Raw genomic sequence first — 17,947 nt, 5'->3', positions numbered from 1 at the left:
AAAGGCAAGAGAACACTACTTATGCACTGGTGAAGAGACAATTTGGAGATGGAAACAAAATTTCACAAAAAGCAAGATGCTAATGCAATGATATCAATAGACTCCTTACTTTATGAAAACCCCAAATTAAATTAAATTATTGTTACCTAGGAGTATGATTGTAAATTCAGAATAGATGGAGACGGATAATTTATTTACCTTTTTGTTTTTTGTAATTTCTCCCCATACTTCAATACTTGATGTCACATCAAACTCATCCATGGGCATGCACACCTCCCCCACCACATCATTTCTAGAGTATCTGTCATAATCAAACACCTAGTATTTGGAAATGAAACAAACATATAGAAATACATAGTAAAAGTGCAATAAATGAATGAAAAAAGTAGTTTGAGACATGATTCAGCAATTTTATTATTAAAAATATTATAAAATTTCTCCTATTTGTTTTCTTTGTCAAGACTACCAAGTCACTTTTCCAGCAAGATGAAATCAAAAGTGAATATAGACATATGGTACTCTTTGACAAGATTTGATTTCTCAAACACATCTTATTGAATGAATTGTGATAAATGGGTTATCATTTTGCATTAATTATTTTGATTGCTTGAACCTTTCCATATCCAGATGTAAATCACGATACATGTGTTTTAAATTCTCTCAGTACTCCATTACAGATTTGAAATCAATTTTGCTTTTAATGATTAATTAAATCTAATGTTAACCAAAGAATACCAATTTTTCTAATTATCAAGTGGTATTTCAATGCTACAATTTCAGAGTGTAAAGATCATTCGCCTTACCTGGGATTAATCTTGGAATTTAATCTAACCTTGGAATTTATAAAGCGGTTTTTTGTGTTTCATTGCATAAGATAAAGTAGGCATGCATCTAAAATGTGCGAGAGATAATGTTGAGCGTACAAGTGAGAAGCTATTTAGATTGATGTGCAAATAGAAGCTCTAAATGTGAAAGTGTCAGAGTTTAACTCGCCAGTGTGCTTATGCAGTTTTTAAACATAAACTTGTGTCAGTTTACTGGAATAATAACAAGGCTTGCAGAATTACTACTGTGATCTTCATGAATTGGACTGTACACTTCAAATATTTACAATATCATAAGAAATGATTTAGAGAAAAATCTACCAAATCCTATAACATTCTGATAATTAATTATTATATCTCTTACATTAAGAAATCAGGGCTGAATTAATATTATTTTATAGATATTCTACCAGTCAAGGCAAGTTTTACATGGACACAACCTTTACCATATAACAATACATTCCCTACTTGTACTGACAAAGCATTATGTGAAATTCAATCTACAAAAAAACCCTTCTTCAAAGCTGCATACTTCTTTCTTCATTAATGTACAGTAAGCCTATTCTTTGCCTACTTTTTCTCAGTTGCCTAACTATATCCTATCTACCACAGTCTTAAACATCCCACTGCAAAGCAAAATGCTTTGCATCCATCTTCCCTGGCCCCTTTGGATTTCTCTCAACAATCCCCTCTCCTCCACCACCATGGCTAGCACTTATTTATTTGTTTTCTTTCTGTCCATTTCATGCTTTATACCCTTCTCCACATCCATGTTTCAAAAGCCTCAAATATATACCTATCATCATTGCTTCGGTGACGTCTCCATGCCATTAAAACCATACTCTATATTAAAGGTTTGATGAGTCTTTTCCTAAGATTGTCACTTATTTACCCTATCATCAATTCTCTTCTCCTTATGGAAGCTTCTTTGCCTGATACAATTCTTCTCCTTATGTTCCTACTACTGCGACCTTTTTGGTCTTAAAATTTCCAAGATAGGTAACCTGTTCCACCTACTCAAGTTTATGACTTCCTATTTCAATATTTAGCTTATCTTTTATGTTCCTCAAAAACTACATAATCTTTGTTTTCTTTAAATTTATTCTCATTCCATACATATCACACTGACATTCAAATGTCCTCAGCAATGCTTGCAAACCCATGGTTGACTGGCAAAATAAAGCTTGGTCATCAGCAAATCTAACTGATTTCATGAATTCCCTACCAATTTTCATTCCTACCTTCAGTTCTCCCAATGCTTCTTTAACCATTTTCTCCATTTAAATGTTGAATAGCACAGTTGATCATGGATACCCATGCCTTACTCTTAGTCCTAAAACAGCCCATCTACCACCTGAGCAGTCTATGATATGTACAGGTAGTGGATAAGCCTCCTATCCCTCTTGTCTACAACCATTTTCTCCAATACACTCACTAATGTTTCCTGATTCATACTATTAAGTGTCTTATCAACACCTACAAAACAGGCAAATACTTCCTGATTATATCCTATGTTGCTGTCTATTAGTTACCTCATTACTGCAAAGTAGTCATGTGTGTCTCTCCTCTTTCAGAACCCAAATTGACCATTCCCTAAGTCATCATTTTTCCTTCTCTCCATCATTTTGTTGATAATCCTGAGCACCACTTTAGTTGCGTGTGAAATATAACGTATTGTTCTGCAGTCCTCTCACACTGTAGCTTTTTTTGGAATGGGAAATAATTCTGATCTGACCAAGTCTTCCGGCTAAATCCCTCCCTCATAAATGCTACCTATTAGTTACTAAAAACTTTTCCTCCCATACTTTCCTAAACCCTTCAGTAGTTCCACAGCAGTGCTGTGTACCACCACGGCCTTATTTGACTTCAATTCCCTTAATGCCCTTTCTATCTCAGCCTTATTGTAATGTTAGATGTCAGGTTGTGTTATTTTAGGAAATCCAAGGAAATTGTCATTGGAGCATTGTCTTTCCTGTTCCCATACATCACGTACCACAACCAGTAGAATGCTAAATATTAATTATACCTCAAATATGTCTAATATTTTGATATGGATTTCTGATCATAATCTTATTTCACTGATTTACAAATGTTATTCAGACTTTATCTTTGCCTTCCTGAAAAGATATGAAAAATGTGATACAATGTTTTTCCCAGAATGATATAGTATGTTTAGGAATTTGGCCATGACGGCAATGGATAACATTTTTGTAATTCAACTTGATGTTCCTCCATTCAGGTGAAAAAGTATGTAAGATAGGGTCAATTGAAATTGAGAACTTAATTTTGAAAGTTTATATTCATACCCAATAAATTTAAATATAGAGTCACCAATACCTGCAATACTAAAGTTTTGTCTTGTAGTTGATCATGGGCCACAGGAAACTTGAAATGTTCATCAAAAAATGGATTAGGATCACCTCGATGTATCGTTGTCTGCCGTTTTCTGGAATCAACTTCAGGCACCAGCCTCAGTCGCACATAAGGATCATTGAATCCTCCTTGGGCACTACCAGCAAGGTCATGTGCTGCAACAAATAACAATGAAATTCTCACATGAAACAAGATTATGACCACAACTCTGTGTTGGCATTACCAGGCCTAGGCTAAGACAAGGCTGGGTCTCCCATTATAAATTAAGGCAAATGTATACAGTCATATTGCACTGTGAACTGTGAGGAATGAATAATATATTAACATGGATTTCAAAGTCACGATATGAATGGAATAAATTGTGTAATAAGCAGGGTTGATTAGCTAGTTCTGCATTCTTGTTAAACTATAATTACAGCTCTTGCAAATATGAGTGAAAAATAAAAAAAATGTACCCTCCGTTGCTAAAAAACTCAACTTAATCTTAAGGAACGATAAAGGAGAGTTCAGTTGTTTCCTAATCAAAATCTTTTTTTAAAGCTATTTAGAATCATGTGAATTGGGTCCATTTAATAACATGACCATGTTTTCCAAAAATTTTAGTCGTCCATGTTTTTAGATTATCTGTGATTCATCATGCATCCATTAGCACAGTTAATGGAGAGTTTACACTGTATAATTATTGTTAGTGCAGCTAGACATATTTGGTCCGTCACACCACAATCTAATTTTTGTCCTTTGATATTTAGCTACTCGTAGTAGTAGTATTTAGGGGAGACGACCGACAGCTGAGGTCATTTGCGCCATTAGGGATGGACAGGAAAGGATGAAGGGTGGAGAGAAACCCGGCATCGGCATTAGCCTACTCTTTATGAAGGGCGCCAAGGGGTCCGCAGCTTAACGTCCCATCCGACAGACGGCGTACTCACTCAAAGTGCCCTCCACAAAGCACCTCAAGTAGGGATTGAGATACCTCTGAAAATATTCAACACCGCCGGGATTTGAACCCGGACCCTCTGGGTGAATTTAGCTTCTCTCTGTCAGCCTTGGTTGCAGTGAACTATGTTAATCTTTTCCCATTAATCCCCGTTTCATTGGGTCAAACCCAGGTTTTCTACTGCCTATAGCTTGGGTTTTGAAAATTTTGCTATTTTCTTTTGTTGTAAATTCATTGCACACTATTGGAAAGATTCGATCCAAAGGACTGCCTGGGTTTTTTTGAATTTATACCAAATGAAGCATAGTGTGTCATAATTTTCAATAAGAATTAATTTAGGCGCAATATAATTCAAAGGCGTAAAAATAATCAAAAGTGAGGCCATACTGATGAAACTAATCTAATCATAAAAAAAATTAAATGGTTGACATGACTTCTCCGAATGTTTTATATTGATTAATATATAATTCTTTTTATACAATCATTAACATTAAAATTCAGTATGAACACAAATGAGTCATATGGTTGACAAATTGTTAAATGCACATTTCATGACGTTCTAAACTCATCACTGTTTTCATTTCATACTTTATTGATATCTGTGTTAAATTTTTTTGTCAATTCTTGTGCAACTTTAAATTTAAATTATTGGCCATATACTTCAAATGTTGATTTAAATACTACTCCAACAAAACACTTTACTGCGATTCTAAACCAACACAATGTTTTGGACCTTATCATTAGATGTCCGACACACCAAAATCTTTGCAGTAATCTGAAGCTGCCATTTTCAATAGTGTCACTTGCATTGTGAAACAATTTACAAGCAATCCATAAACTCTATAATCACATACATATTTACTCGTAATGCAATTAATGTAAACAGCCAAATTTTATTACAATAAATATTTATAAAAATAAAATAATTATAAAAAGTCCTTTTAACTAACATTCAAGAGAGTTGAAGATACTCGTATTTGAAAAATCAAATTGAGTGGAGAATTCCAACCCCTTACATTTAATCTAGGATGATACCTCCTTGTAGGATGCCTTCGCCTATCCTATTTTTTAAATGGCCATTGCAGGGATGAATGATGTTGCTGCAAGGAGTGTATTGCTTGAAAGTACCTCTGAGGGTTGGTCGATCAGACAAGTAACGTAGAGCCAATATGGAGAGGGGTAGGGGATACTTGGAATACGTGCTCAGTGCTGAGAATATAGTTTGAAGCAAATCGAGTCATTTTGCTGTAACACATGCAGGACACATACTCAGTAACTCACGCGTTGCATAAATACAAGGATACATTACACTAGGAGCAATCTTCTGATATTGTAAAAACTTAAAACATGTAGAGCCATTTAAAGATTTGTTCATCTCATTAGTTAGGTCACTCTGTGAATTACCTCTGTGAACTCTTTGAATTGTCTCTCTAGTGTTTGGTCACCTCACTACAAACTCCATATTCATTCCATTGAATGTGTTCAAAGAAAATGTGTGAAAAATTGCATTCAAATTCAATCTTCACAAAAATCTTTATAGTTACCAAGAAATGCTTCCTTAACTAAAGCTTCCCTCCTTGCAAAAAAATAGGAGAATCAATAACATAACTTTTCTTCATAAATTACTGCATAACAAGATTGATTCCTTAGAACTCCTTAGAGCAATATCTTTCTGAGTACCTTCACATAACACAAAGTATGAAGCACTCTTTCAAATTAGATATCTTCTTACACTTACTACTCTCCGATAAGCCAAATTATGAGATATACCAACAATTGTGATTATATTGACCAACTTTCTATTGTACCAGGATCCCTTAAACAATATGTTATTAAAAATATCTGAAGAATGTTAGAATGCTATATTAGGCTGTGTGGATATCTGTACACGTCAATAAGTTGTTCCTAATGGCCATTGGGAAAATTTTCTTACTTCTCACATTTATCATTTTGTACCATCATTCTAGCCTGTAACAAATACTATATTTCTAATATTCTGTTTCCATTTTTTAATTTGGAATATTATTTGGTATTGATATTTTGTCTACATTAATTGACCTAACTAGGTATGCTTGCATACCTGTATAGCATCTGAAAATATCTTTCATGAATTGCAAATCAAAATTCTTCTTTAATTTTAAATTATATTTTAATTCTCAATAACAAGATTTAACTTTATGTAATTAGTACTTGTTTTTGAATTTTTTTTAATAATTGTGGAACCAATACATGTTTTTTGCCTTTCTTTGTGTAAAAGGGTTATTCCGGCAAATAAATTTTCCTGGTAGTCTTGGTCTCAAGATGGATGAAATCTACAACGAAATCCAAAAATAATAAACATAGAAAGAAAATGGCTGGTCATATAAATTATGATATTATATTATGATAAACATTTTGGATTGGTGCAGAAAGGATTTTTTGGATATCTTAGCAGTACTGTAAAAAGGAGCCATCAAAATTCTGTTTAATTAATCCATTTGGTGCTAGGTTATTAAAAATAAATTATCTACCTTATGGCATGAAATATATCCATTCTATTAGAATTCTCTCAAATAAATTTAAGAGATATCTTTGGAATTGAACTGAACTATGCCCTGTACGACCATGAATTACTTGACTCCTTTGCTACTATTATTTTCTTTTTCCCTTATTCAGACTGTGTTGATCAAATAAATATTAGCAAATTAGCTAATGTTTTATTTTATATCTGTTATCATAAATAGCACACGATTTGATCTTTTAACTTACTCTGTTTCTCTATGAGTTGTAGGATTATCGGGACAGGTAATACAAACTATCGTATACTTTAGAAAATAAATTGTATTAAATAGTAAATATTATAAATATTAATTATGAAAATAATAATAAATAATACGGTAATGTAATACAGTTTTGAATTTCATTGAATTTACAATAGATATGAATTAAATTAAACTACTTTAATTCTAATAATTTTCTAACTAAAAACTGAATGGCTTAGTTTTATATCATTATTAAATTTTAATCTATAAAACTAATGTATCAATTAGGAAAGGGTTTAAAAAAATGTTCAATGTGACAAGCCCAGTAATTAGTGTTGATAAACAGTCTTGGATTTACTCAAGTGTTTGAAATATACCGACATGATATGTTTTTGTTTAACATCAATGATGAAGGATTGCACTATAGGTATGGAGGTCGAATTTTCAATCTCTACTACACATAGGAATGACCTACTAAAATGGGAGGGCTTAGGAATTACATTTTATTTCCACCATTGAAAAATTCAGCCCGTTTTTTCAAAGTTCCCTAGTCCGTATATTAAGAGGCAGACATGCTGTCAGAATATCGCGTAAAAACTCCAAGAACGAGAGAAATGAAATTAAAAACGTGGGATTAGTGACATTGTTCTTTACTCTGGTGATCTAGAAGTAGCATTTTTGAGCAACCCATTTCATTAGTGTGCAAGAGGATTAATGCGGTGCAGTTGCAGAAGAATTCTACATCACAAGTCTCAATGGCGGAAAGGGCTCACCCTCTATCAAGTGGACGTGAAGGTCTGATCGGTCGAAGTCGTACCGCAGCCGGAGGTGCAGCCTCCCCAGGGCCGGCCCTGATCTCCTGGGCTTGCCGAGGAACAGGGGCCCGTCCCTTCGGGTGTAGAGGGATGGTTGCAGGGCCCCGAGCGGTGAAGCGGGCGGCGCTGGGGGGGCGCTGGCTGCCTCCGCGGCCGCCGCAAGCGAGATCGTCGCCGCCGACGAAGACGACGAGGCGGTGGAGGTGGCCGAGGGGGAGCGGGGAGGCTGGGGAATAGAGGCTGAGGTGCACTGCGACGGAGGGATGAGGAGGGGCGAGAGGCATCGCTGATGCGCCGCCGCGGCCGAGGAGACGTACGAGAGCGCCGAGGTGGTGCTGGAGGGGGAGGGAGTCCGGGGGGCGGCAGCGGTGAGGTCGGGGGTGGGCGAAGGGGAGCGACTCGGAGGACCCGTGGATGATGGATACCCGTTGCCTCCACCAGCTCCCGACCGCCCCTCGGGCGTGAAGGTGCGAATCTGAGGGGATGACCCCCGGTGTCCCTGTGGAGAGAGAGGGAGAGAAGGGGACGGGACTTTATACTTGACCTTATGGAACTTATGTTAATTATACCTTATGGAAAGCCATATTAGTTAATATTGAAAAGCTATATTAGCTATTATTGTGGATCTTCCCGCGAGGAAACTATCTACAGGGTGAAGCGGAATGGACTCCCTGATTTGACGGGTGAAGTGTAAAAAACTAACGAAGATAATTAAAAAATGTTTTAGTTTCTGAAAACTACACCCAATGTCATATTTTTTTCGTTAGATTTTGAAAATTTTTTCATCCAGGTGACGACCTTGGTGAGCGATGCACATGTTGAGTCATTCAAAAGAGTTTTCGAAAACACTTCTCAGCATATGTTGCGTTATTCCAGCGATGACTTCTGTAATTGGCTCCTTAAGAGCTTCCAAGGTCCTTGGTCGAACTTTGTAAACCTTAGCTTTGGGATAGCCTCAAATAAAAATATCATATGAGCTCGAATCCGGGGAGCGAGGGGGCCATGAAACATCTCCTCGTGAGGAAATCAGGCGGCCGGGAAATTGTTCTTGCAGGATTTTGCGTGAACGACGGGCGGTATGAGCCGTGGCACCATCCTGTGGGAACCAAAAGGCTTCCGTGAGGCATTCCTCTCCATACTCTTCCATTTTGGGGAGTAAAAAGTTCTCCAGAATCTCGAAATAGAGCACACAAGTAGAACTAGAGTTCACAGTAACAGTTGAACCTCAAGATTCAAAAAATTAAGACCCAATAATGCCTATGGCGGACACAGTGCACCAAACTATCACTTTGTGGCTATGAAGAGGTCTTGAGTGAAGTTCGCAAGGGCTGTCAGTCGCCCAGGAACGAAAATTTTGCTCATTTAATGAGGCGGAGAGGTGAAAATGCGCTTCATCGCTCGACCACAGCGCCCTCTGAGTCATTACCACACTACCATTGCTCTTAAAGAACGTTTCTACGACAAAGTCTCGATGTTTACCAGACAACACCATGGTAACTACTAAAAATGGCGTTGTTTCACCCACCTAACACCACTACTCCCACTCCGTTAATTTATCAGCGCACTCTTTAGTGATTTTTTAAAAACTTTGCAGTCAATTCCACTTCACCCTGTATTATGATAATATTATCAATTTATGAGAAAATCTTTTGAATATATCATCAATTTATTTTTAAATTCGCAACACTGAGCTAGGGTAGATATTGAAAATAAGGTTAAACGGATAAATTGTAGCACTGACCGGAATCTATTTCCAAAATTTTTCTTTATTTTAATTTACCATTTTTCCTATGATCGATAAAACCTGGGAATAATTGGCAATGCCATTTGAATGGCCCAAGAAATATATTCCTATTTGAAATTAAAAGTCATTATTCTAACTTTTGCTGTACTGTAAAAACTACTCGTCTCGAAGGCGTAGGTTAGTGGCTGAATTTTAGATACTGCACGCACATGTGCACCTTTTAGTATGCGTTATGTCTGTCGCTCGAATTATCCATTTTCTCAGTCAGTCCTTAAAATTTTAGAAATAGTAACGCAGCAACGCATGACTGATATTGAATCACACCCTATTTCTCATTATTGCTATGGCTTGTGGGATAGATGATATATGCTACACTCTTTCTTTTCAAAAGTCAACTGGGATCATAAATGTAACAATCACAATACAAAGGATACATTTATCAAAAAGCATTAATTTGATTATAAATATACGCGGCATTGTATCCCTGTGGATCGTACGAGGGGGATACTAAAAGTTAGGTAATATAAGGCAAATCAACTATAATGACTATCGAATAAAACTACATGGAAGTTTAAATAGTATACTATTCTTAAAATAATTAACTTGTTTAAGTTACATTACGTATTTTTACATCCGCAAAATTATCTAATTCACACAAAATCTCATTTAGCCCCTGCATATTGAAGCTGGATGCCATCGTCGTATTTCCGCCAATGGCAGAAGAAATATAGTATGATGCATACAAAGCAAGGAAGCAAAACTACTGAGGGGTTCGGGGAAAAATAACGCCATAAGTGGTTCTACCAGTTTCTCCAGTGACGAGAACTTATTTTTTTGTGACCAACTGCACTCTCGATCTTCCCTAGCTTAGGGGAACTCGTTGGGAGAGAAGGCGGAATGACAAACTTTTACCCCTGCTTTTTAGAAGAGAACTGAAACTGTGGGAGGATCGAGAGTGGATATTATATAAATGGTTCGTTGTATCTTCCACAAGTAAACGCTAGCCAAGGCCCTATGAAACTCATCTATGAAACTCAAGAATGTAATCGAGTAGTAGTAGTTTTGAGGGGAGGCGACCGACAGCTAAGGTCATTTGCGCCATAGGGGAAGGACAGGAAAGGATGAAGGGTGGAGAGAAACCCGGCGTCGGCATTAGCCTACTCTTTACGAAAGGCGCCAAGGGGTCCGCGGCTTAACGTCCCATCCGACGGACGGCGTACTCACACAAAGTGCCCTCCACAAAGCACCTCAAGTAGGGATCGAGATACCTCTGAAAAATATTCAACACCGCCGGGATTTGAACCCGCGCCCTCAGGGTGGGAAGCCAGTACGTTAGCCCCCGTACCATCTCGATCCCCATGTAATCGATTTAAATGAATTTTCCTGACACATTTTCTCTATTTCTCGTGTCGTAGTATTCCATTTTTAAACTTGTAACTTAGAGCTGAGTTTCGTGAGCTTCAGAGGCAGAGGATAACCCAAGAATCGGTGACCAGTCACTAAATAATTGAAAATGACTCAACAAACCAACATGCATTCAAATACGTGACTGCTTAATGCCTATTGATTAACACATATTTCATTATTTGTCATTTTATGAAACTCAGTTAAAAATTTCCTGAAGAAAAATGCCACCTTGTTTGATGCCATAAATATTTTGATTTTTCCACACATGACCACTTAGTATATCTTATTAATATCCAAATCAAAAACATACATGTTCATGCATAGAAGAGATCATTTAATATTTGTTGACGGGTATAGAATTATTTTTTATTATTTAAATACCGATCACTAACACAATGAATGTTAAATCACTCTAACAATGATATAAATTCGATGTTTGGGGAGATTCTTCATGCATTGGATGCTTAGTAAAAGTTACCTCAGTATTTTTGCTATTAAATCGGAAAATTATTTCAAGTTTAGGAAAAAAATTAGAGCCCTCAGTCTATTTACTGTCATGGTTACTAATGCTACGTCGATTATCATTGAGAACCTTGTATTCATATTTAAATCATTTTAAAGTGTTATTACTACAAGGATGTGAACCAAGGTTATTGAGCTTATGAATTCCCATGCCTTGACTCTTCTTCATTCCGAAATGAATACCTTTCATCAAAGAAGAAAAGGTCATTATAATTAAAGATTCTGAATTAATTTCAATAGCGCGAAATAACATAGACGATTATTAAAATGATATGAAACATTTTGATTAGTCGACTGGCAGTCAAAATAGTGTCAGTAAATCTACTTAATCCCAAACTATATAAATATACGGTAGTTTGCAACTAGTCATGAAAGATATCATAATATTAATCCACCGGCACAGTCGGAGTATAAGCTAAGCAATTAGCAATGCATATTTCAAAGCATGTGGATCCGCTGCGGGGTATAGAACCAAAGCTCTTGTTGATTTTCAAACGAAATTCATACCCCAGAGAAAATAATCACGACCTCAATAATTATATTGGATTCAAAATGGAAAAATCAAAATTCCGTAGTATACAAAGAAATAAAATTGAAAATATCCCTTCGAGCTTTATTCACGCAAGCTTTCCATTAGCGAAATTTCTCCTCTTTGCTTGTTCTGTCATCCCTGACTCATGGTCTCATATGGAAATCCAATAATAGGATTTGTGAATACGTTTGATAAGTTTTGCCGAAATCTTCGATTAATTACTCCAGATTTTGCCTTTGGCAAATTCCTCTTTGAAAATTTTATGGATTTATTTTTCAATCATTTGAAAGGTTTCCTTGATATTGATGAATTTGTTTATTCACGTGAAATGTGAAAATGTTTTCTTTTAACAACTAATAGTACTGTAGACAATGTAAAAGAAACCTCAGGTTAACTTGCTACAGTTCTAATACCGCTCCCTTGCTTGATTTTCCCATTACTTTTCCATTATCCCCTAAATGCACTTACATTTTTACCAAATTTATTGAATTGCTCGTTAAATTAATATTAATGAAATAAAAACACTCGTTAGTTCCCACATAGACCATGGCTGCCAACGTCAGTTATTACGGTGCTTTAATTATTTTGACCTTTCATATACAACGTACCAAACCAGAACAGAAAATAAGATTATGTACGTAACTCAAAGGGACATAAAAGTATTCCACCCTTGCGAGTTGCAATACTCTTTCTATTTAGGCCATAGATCTACCATCACGTCATTCTCAGAGCCAATGAGGTAATAGCCAGATGCCTGTACTTGATTTCATAAAAGTGAATATCAGTGCGCAGAATGGCATGGTACTCTTTCATGAAGATATACTGAATATACAACAGCAGACAGTATATCAATACAGCATTAAGATTAATATTACATGCTTACTCGAAGTGATGAATACGGGTGTTTCTTTTACTTTGCTATTGATCACCTATAAGCCTGCCTAGTCATTAATCCTATTTTTTTGAGCCTAGGTGGATGCAGCGTATTACGCCTTAGAATACCTGTATACTCTATATGTATTATCCTTTTCTTAAGGAGTCTTAGTCAGTCAAGTCACCATTTTCGAAGCGAAAATTGGTTCTATCCGTAAATAATCACTAATAAACTCGAAACCCTTCACCAAAACTTCGCCTTTTTTGGGAATGGCTCTATTTTTGCTCAAACACGCTCCGGCAGCGCGAAATATTTGCGAATAATCACTTGTGCGTGACATGAATATTGAATACTCACACAGACTACTATTGCCCTCTACAATCGATTAGCCATTAAGAAGAATGTACGCTGAGTATTCTTGTCCAAGCATTGCCCACAAGAGTGAAACCAGCTGTCTCACACTTGGGTGCTTATTGCGTCCGTTCGTAAAATAGTTCGAGGGAATAATACTATTTATGTTTCTTACTTAATTGATTACTAACTTACTTAATGGAAGTTAGTAAGCGTAATATATTATTTGATTTAAGGAAGTGCAGGCTTTGAAAGTTAATCCATTGTTAAGAAGCGAAATCGAGTTTCTAGATTTTTTTGCATCTTCTACTTAAATGTTGCACAATCTCAGAAAAAATTAGGTTAAGAGTATTTTTTAAAAGTTAAATTCAAATTTATTTGTACTATACTCAATTCCTGCAACCCCAACCAAGTGTTCATTTACAGTGCAAAATAAGACTATTGGATTTTGGCGAATTTCACAGTTCTCCTGTCGTATAAATGTATGAAATCGAGACAATCATTTCTATTTTATTAATTTCACAGCGCAATCCAAAAAAATGGGTGCTTCCCCTGAATAACCAATTTATTCCTTCCTACTTCACCCCTAACGCATCGAATACCTTTTACGAGATAGTTGAAGACTCTTGCTAGTATTTTATCGTACTTTTACTGAACAAAGTTACAATTTCACATCTCAATTTACCTCGAGAGTATATACGCGCTTCAATATATAGAAATTTCAAGTCAATCACATCCTTACGCCTTAATATGCTTCCTACGGGAACCTTTCTCTATCTTTCATCAGATTTTTAATTCATACTATCACAGATTGTGAGGGACATAAATTCATGATGGAAATATACGCACCGAAATGGATAGTACCAATGCAAAAATTTCGAGAAATTAATGAGAAAAGTTGTAAAACAGCGTGAATGAAACACAACAATTCCGAAATGATTCTCTAGGACAAGAATATTTTAAATTATTATATTACAATTTCAAAAGGTTGGCTCATCTGCGACATGGGAATATGGTATATTTTTACTCTCTTTAAATTTTTTGTGGTTAGATAACATCTCAAAAATAATTGTTATCTCCCTGATGCATTTGAATTCTCGAAAAAATTTAATATTAATCCGTCCTAATACATGAAGACAGTCACGACATGAAAAACGCATTTAAAAGCCTTATCACTCACGCTTAATGACCTCTAAGTTCACCGAATATCCAAAATAACACTTGGGGACATCGTGAATCCTCATCAGCAGGAAATTTCTTAAGGGTTCTAATGCCATTTGCTATATTCAAGGACTGCATTGTGTCTAAGGTAAACATTCCTTATGTTATCAAAAAATAAATGCCATTAATGAAAACAATTGAAAACCCTGCTGAAAATATTTATTTTTTCCTCGTACGACCCTAATCATTAAAAAAATAGTCCTCCCCAAAACAACTAGAAATTAAAATACCGTATCCTTTTACTGATTAAACCCTCGCCCGTCATTATATCATAGGAGAGAACCCGTTGCTGGTCTGCGCACAGTATCTATTTGAACATGGGCCGTTACGGCATCCCACTGTCCCTCAGGAACCACCATTTACGCTTCAAGGACTCCTTCAATTTTGCGGGAATCCACTTGGGATAAGCTGAAATGCATATTTGCATAGATTTTATTGATACACATCGCTACCAAATTAATGCCCAGAAGGAATCTGCATGGTCATGCACAACTCGTGGACACTATCGGCGAAAAACATATAACCAAACAATGAATTTCAACTTGGCGGTATCCACATTGTTTGACACATTCATTTACGTATAAAAATATAAGAAAAAGTTGATTATGAGGAAAAAGAAGAACATTTTTCTTTTAATCGACATTAATTTTTGTTGATGCTCAAGTACACGTATTAGCAGTGGTATACCGGTCATTGTGATGTTCGATAGATACAGGAACCAAGTACTGTTACAATTCTAACCCACTCCGTACCCATTAGTAAGTACCTTAAGCTATACGCAACCATAAAACGATATTGGACTCCACACATATTCCACCTTTCTTTACATTCATTCTTTAGCCAACTTCCTTCAACCCGTCAAAATCATTGGCTTTAAAACAAGGAAAATATCGATAAACGCCATAGTAGTTAAACGAATTGCTTTGGCAAAGAATAAATGCCCTTTGGGTGATTTAGGGAGTTTTATAGAAAAATAGCTACCCAGCTGGATTATCCAATGAAAAAATTACCTTCTGAGACTCCAAGAACAGTTACTCGGCACCCTAATCGTTCGATGGAAAATTGACATTTGAACGTTAGGGTAACTTAATAATGAAACTACCGCAATGCGACAAGGTTTGTAGCATTTCTTTAAACTTATCACGAAGGATGATTTATATTATTAGTAAGAAATTTATTTCATCTCTTACCATTCTCCACCAATTTATTCTAATAATACGTGCCTTGTTTTGGATAAATAGATAAACTACTCCAGTAATCCGCATGTTTTTCTTTCAGTTGACTATATTGAAGACAAGCATTATCCATTTTGTTCACACTTCAGCATGGCAATTATATCTGAATCTTGCGTAGTGGCAATTTTGAAAGGTCATGGATCATATTTGAAATCGATTATAAGCGTCGAGATCGTTGTATTCTTCCAAAATTTTTCTCCGGGCGCGGACCAACCGCAACGAAGAGACAAAATGGATGGAGGAAACATTGAAAGGTAGTAGACTGTTGAAGGTCGTGATCGAAGGGTTGACGTAGGTAAGGCCGGTGGGGAAAGGAAGAGATTAAACTAGTTTAAAAAAGTGAAGGTAGGCATTAATTAAGGAGGAGTGGATAAAGAAATACACCATGTGTACTGTAAGGGAAACGAGAAGAATCTATATTAAAACGTATGTAGAGGTAGGTTTGGGACAGTCCAAAATCTACTCGTACATTTACTAGGTAAAATACTTTGAACGAACGAATGATCAACAGGCGAGAGCTTATAATTTCAGATCTTTCAAAACTGCCAAATTTGACTAGAAAAATAAAGTAATTTTTCCAAAAATCCAATCGTCCAATATTATGCACTGCTCTCTCGATCGTGGAAAGATAGTTTTCAAAAGTCGATTTCACGTTTGCAGGTATAATTGGAGGGATTTGTTCAGGCTATCTCTTGGGCTGATAGGAGACAAACTGAATCCTTACCTGTCGGGGGTGCGTCACCCCCTCTAAGCTTCCCTGAGAGGACACGGATGGAGTCCTGCAGAGGCGCTGGGGTGGGGTGCATGTCTCGACAACTGCCGCGGTGCTCCCGAAGGCACCTGACTCCAGCGGGGACCTCAGCGGCAACAGCTGCTCGTGGTGGTTGTAGTGGTGATAGGAATGATGCACCGCGTGATTGGTGCCGTGGTGCCCCATCGGCTGCACCGGGTGAGGTTCCTTCGTGGGATTGAACTCCTGAGGAAGGGAAAAATGGGCCATGTCACTTTCGAACGTTGCGGAGGCGAGAAAATGTGACATAAAAATGGAAGTCCCGGAAAAAAGCGTTGTTAAACAGTCGAATTTGAACTAATTGAGTAACAAATTAAAGAAAGTGCAAAATTTAGAATATATGCCTGTGTTTTGAATGATTCCACAGCGAATAGATTGCACAGGTTCAATTCTCTCGAGTTTCACCCCGTTCGTTATTTCTGGGTTGACAACAGTTTCACCAATTTTCAAACTAGTGTCTCCGGGCCAAAGATGTGTAGTACCTCAGCATTGACAGTTCAATCTGAATACGCTATGCGGAACGCTGCTGAAACTGTTATTAACACAGAAATAACGAACACGGAGGAATTCGAGAGAATACATATACGAGTTGAGTACAAGTTCTAGGATTACCCAATTTTTTCTCAAGACTTGGAAGAGAAAGAAATATTCGGTTGAGACTATAAATCGAAGGTACTCTTCATAAATAAACTACAGAGATGGCTGTACGGCTCTGTTCACAGGGTTTAATAACTGACGCTAGAGTGAGAAAGGTTTTCAATACGGAAAATGGTGTCGTTAAGTGTACAAGAACATTGCCATTCCTAGGGTCGCGGGTTCGATTCCCGCCTGGGTGAGTTTTCCTCCACCTAGGGCTTGGGTGTTTGTAAATGTGACTATTGTTATCGTTGTTAATAGTTCGATGTAAAGGCCAAAATGTGCTGTTTTCGGACTCATACTGAATAAATAAATAAATAAATAAATAACAGCGTGTAATCGCCCTTCTTTCCTCTTGCGTAGTTTAAAACCCCTCAAAATCAATCGTTCAGTGAGTGAGAAGCGTGTTGATGGCACAGCGGATGTAAAAAAGAGCAGTCTTGATTAAGAGTTACAATGAAGACAGGAGGCTTTGCGAACAATCTTATTTCTATGAGTCAAAAGTAACGTAACATGTATAAATTTACGGAGAAATCTAAAAATAGTAATGATAGGAAGTGGTTCGAAGAAGGTAAGAAAATTGGTAACTCTAATAAAAAAATATTCGGTTACTTATGTAAGAAGGGAGGCATTATCACCAAAAAAGGTATATGAGAGAGAATAGGGCAAATGGTTTGAAAGGTAGGGGTCGAACTTAAAAGTCAAAGGTGAATGTGGTAGAAGAGAGAACGGGAAAACGAGGAGGAATTTTTGAGGAGTCAGGAACACAGAATAGCGTGTATAAAGCCATGCATGCATATAACAGAGATGAAAAAAGAAAAGGACGATACAAAAAAATTGGCCAAAGGGATCAAGTTCCATAAATAACGAAAAATCAGGTTTTTTTATTTTGCCTAAGCCGAAAGGGAACGGCTTCACGCCTTCACGGGTAGGGTCACCGGGGTG

General features: G+C 36.8%; 1 protein-coding gene across 1 annotated transcript in view; it reads right to left on the bottom strand.

The window, feature by feature from the left end:
* The window catches only part of Sytbeta (Synaptotagmin beta), a gene marked incomplete at its 5' end in the record, with an annotated part of 28,709 nt that extends 12,310 nt beyond the window's left edge, over window positions 1-16,399 (bottom strand). The window contains 4 exons of the mRNA XM_071597058.1: window positions 199-318; window positions 3,162-3,352; window positions 7,649-8,189; window positions 16,301-16,399. Coding sequence (XP_071453159.1) covers window positions 199-318; window positions 3,162-3,352; window positions 7,649-8,189; window positions 16,301-16,399 — 951 coding nt within the window. The remainder of the gene's footprint in view (window positions 1-198; window positions 319-3,161; window positions 3,353-7,648; window positions 8,190-16,300) is intronic.
* Window positions 16,400-17,947: the final 1,548 nt, after the last annotated feature.

This window comes from Hetaerina americana, unplaced genomic scaffold, assembly GCF_022747635.1.
Source record: "Hetaerina americana unplaced genomic scaffold, ioHetAmer1.1.p SCAF_8, whole genome shotgun sequence".
Taxonomy (NCBI): Eukaryota; Metazoa; Arthropoda; class Insecta; order Odonata; family Calopterygidae; genus Hetaerina; species Hetaerina americana.
The sequence above is the reverse complement of the archived record's forward strand: the minus strand, read 5'-3'. Positions and strand labels throughout refer to the sequence as shown.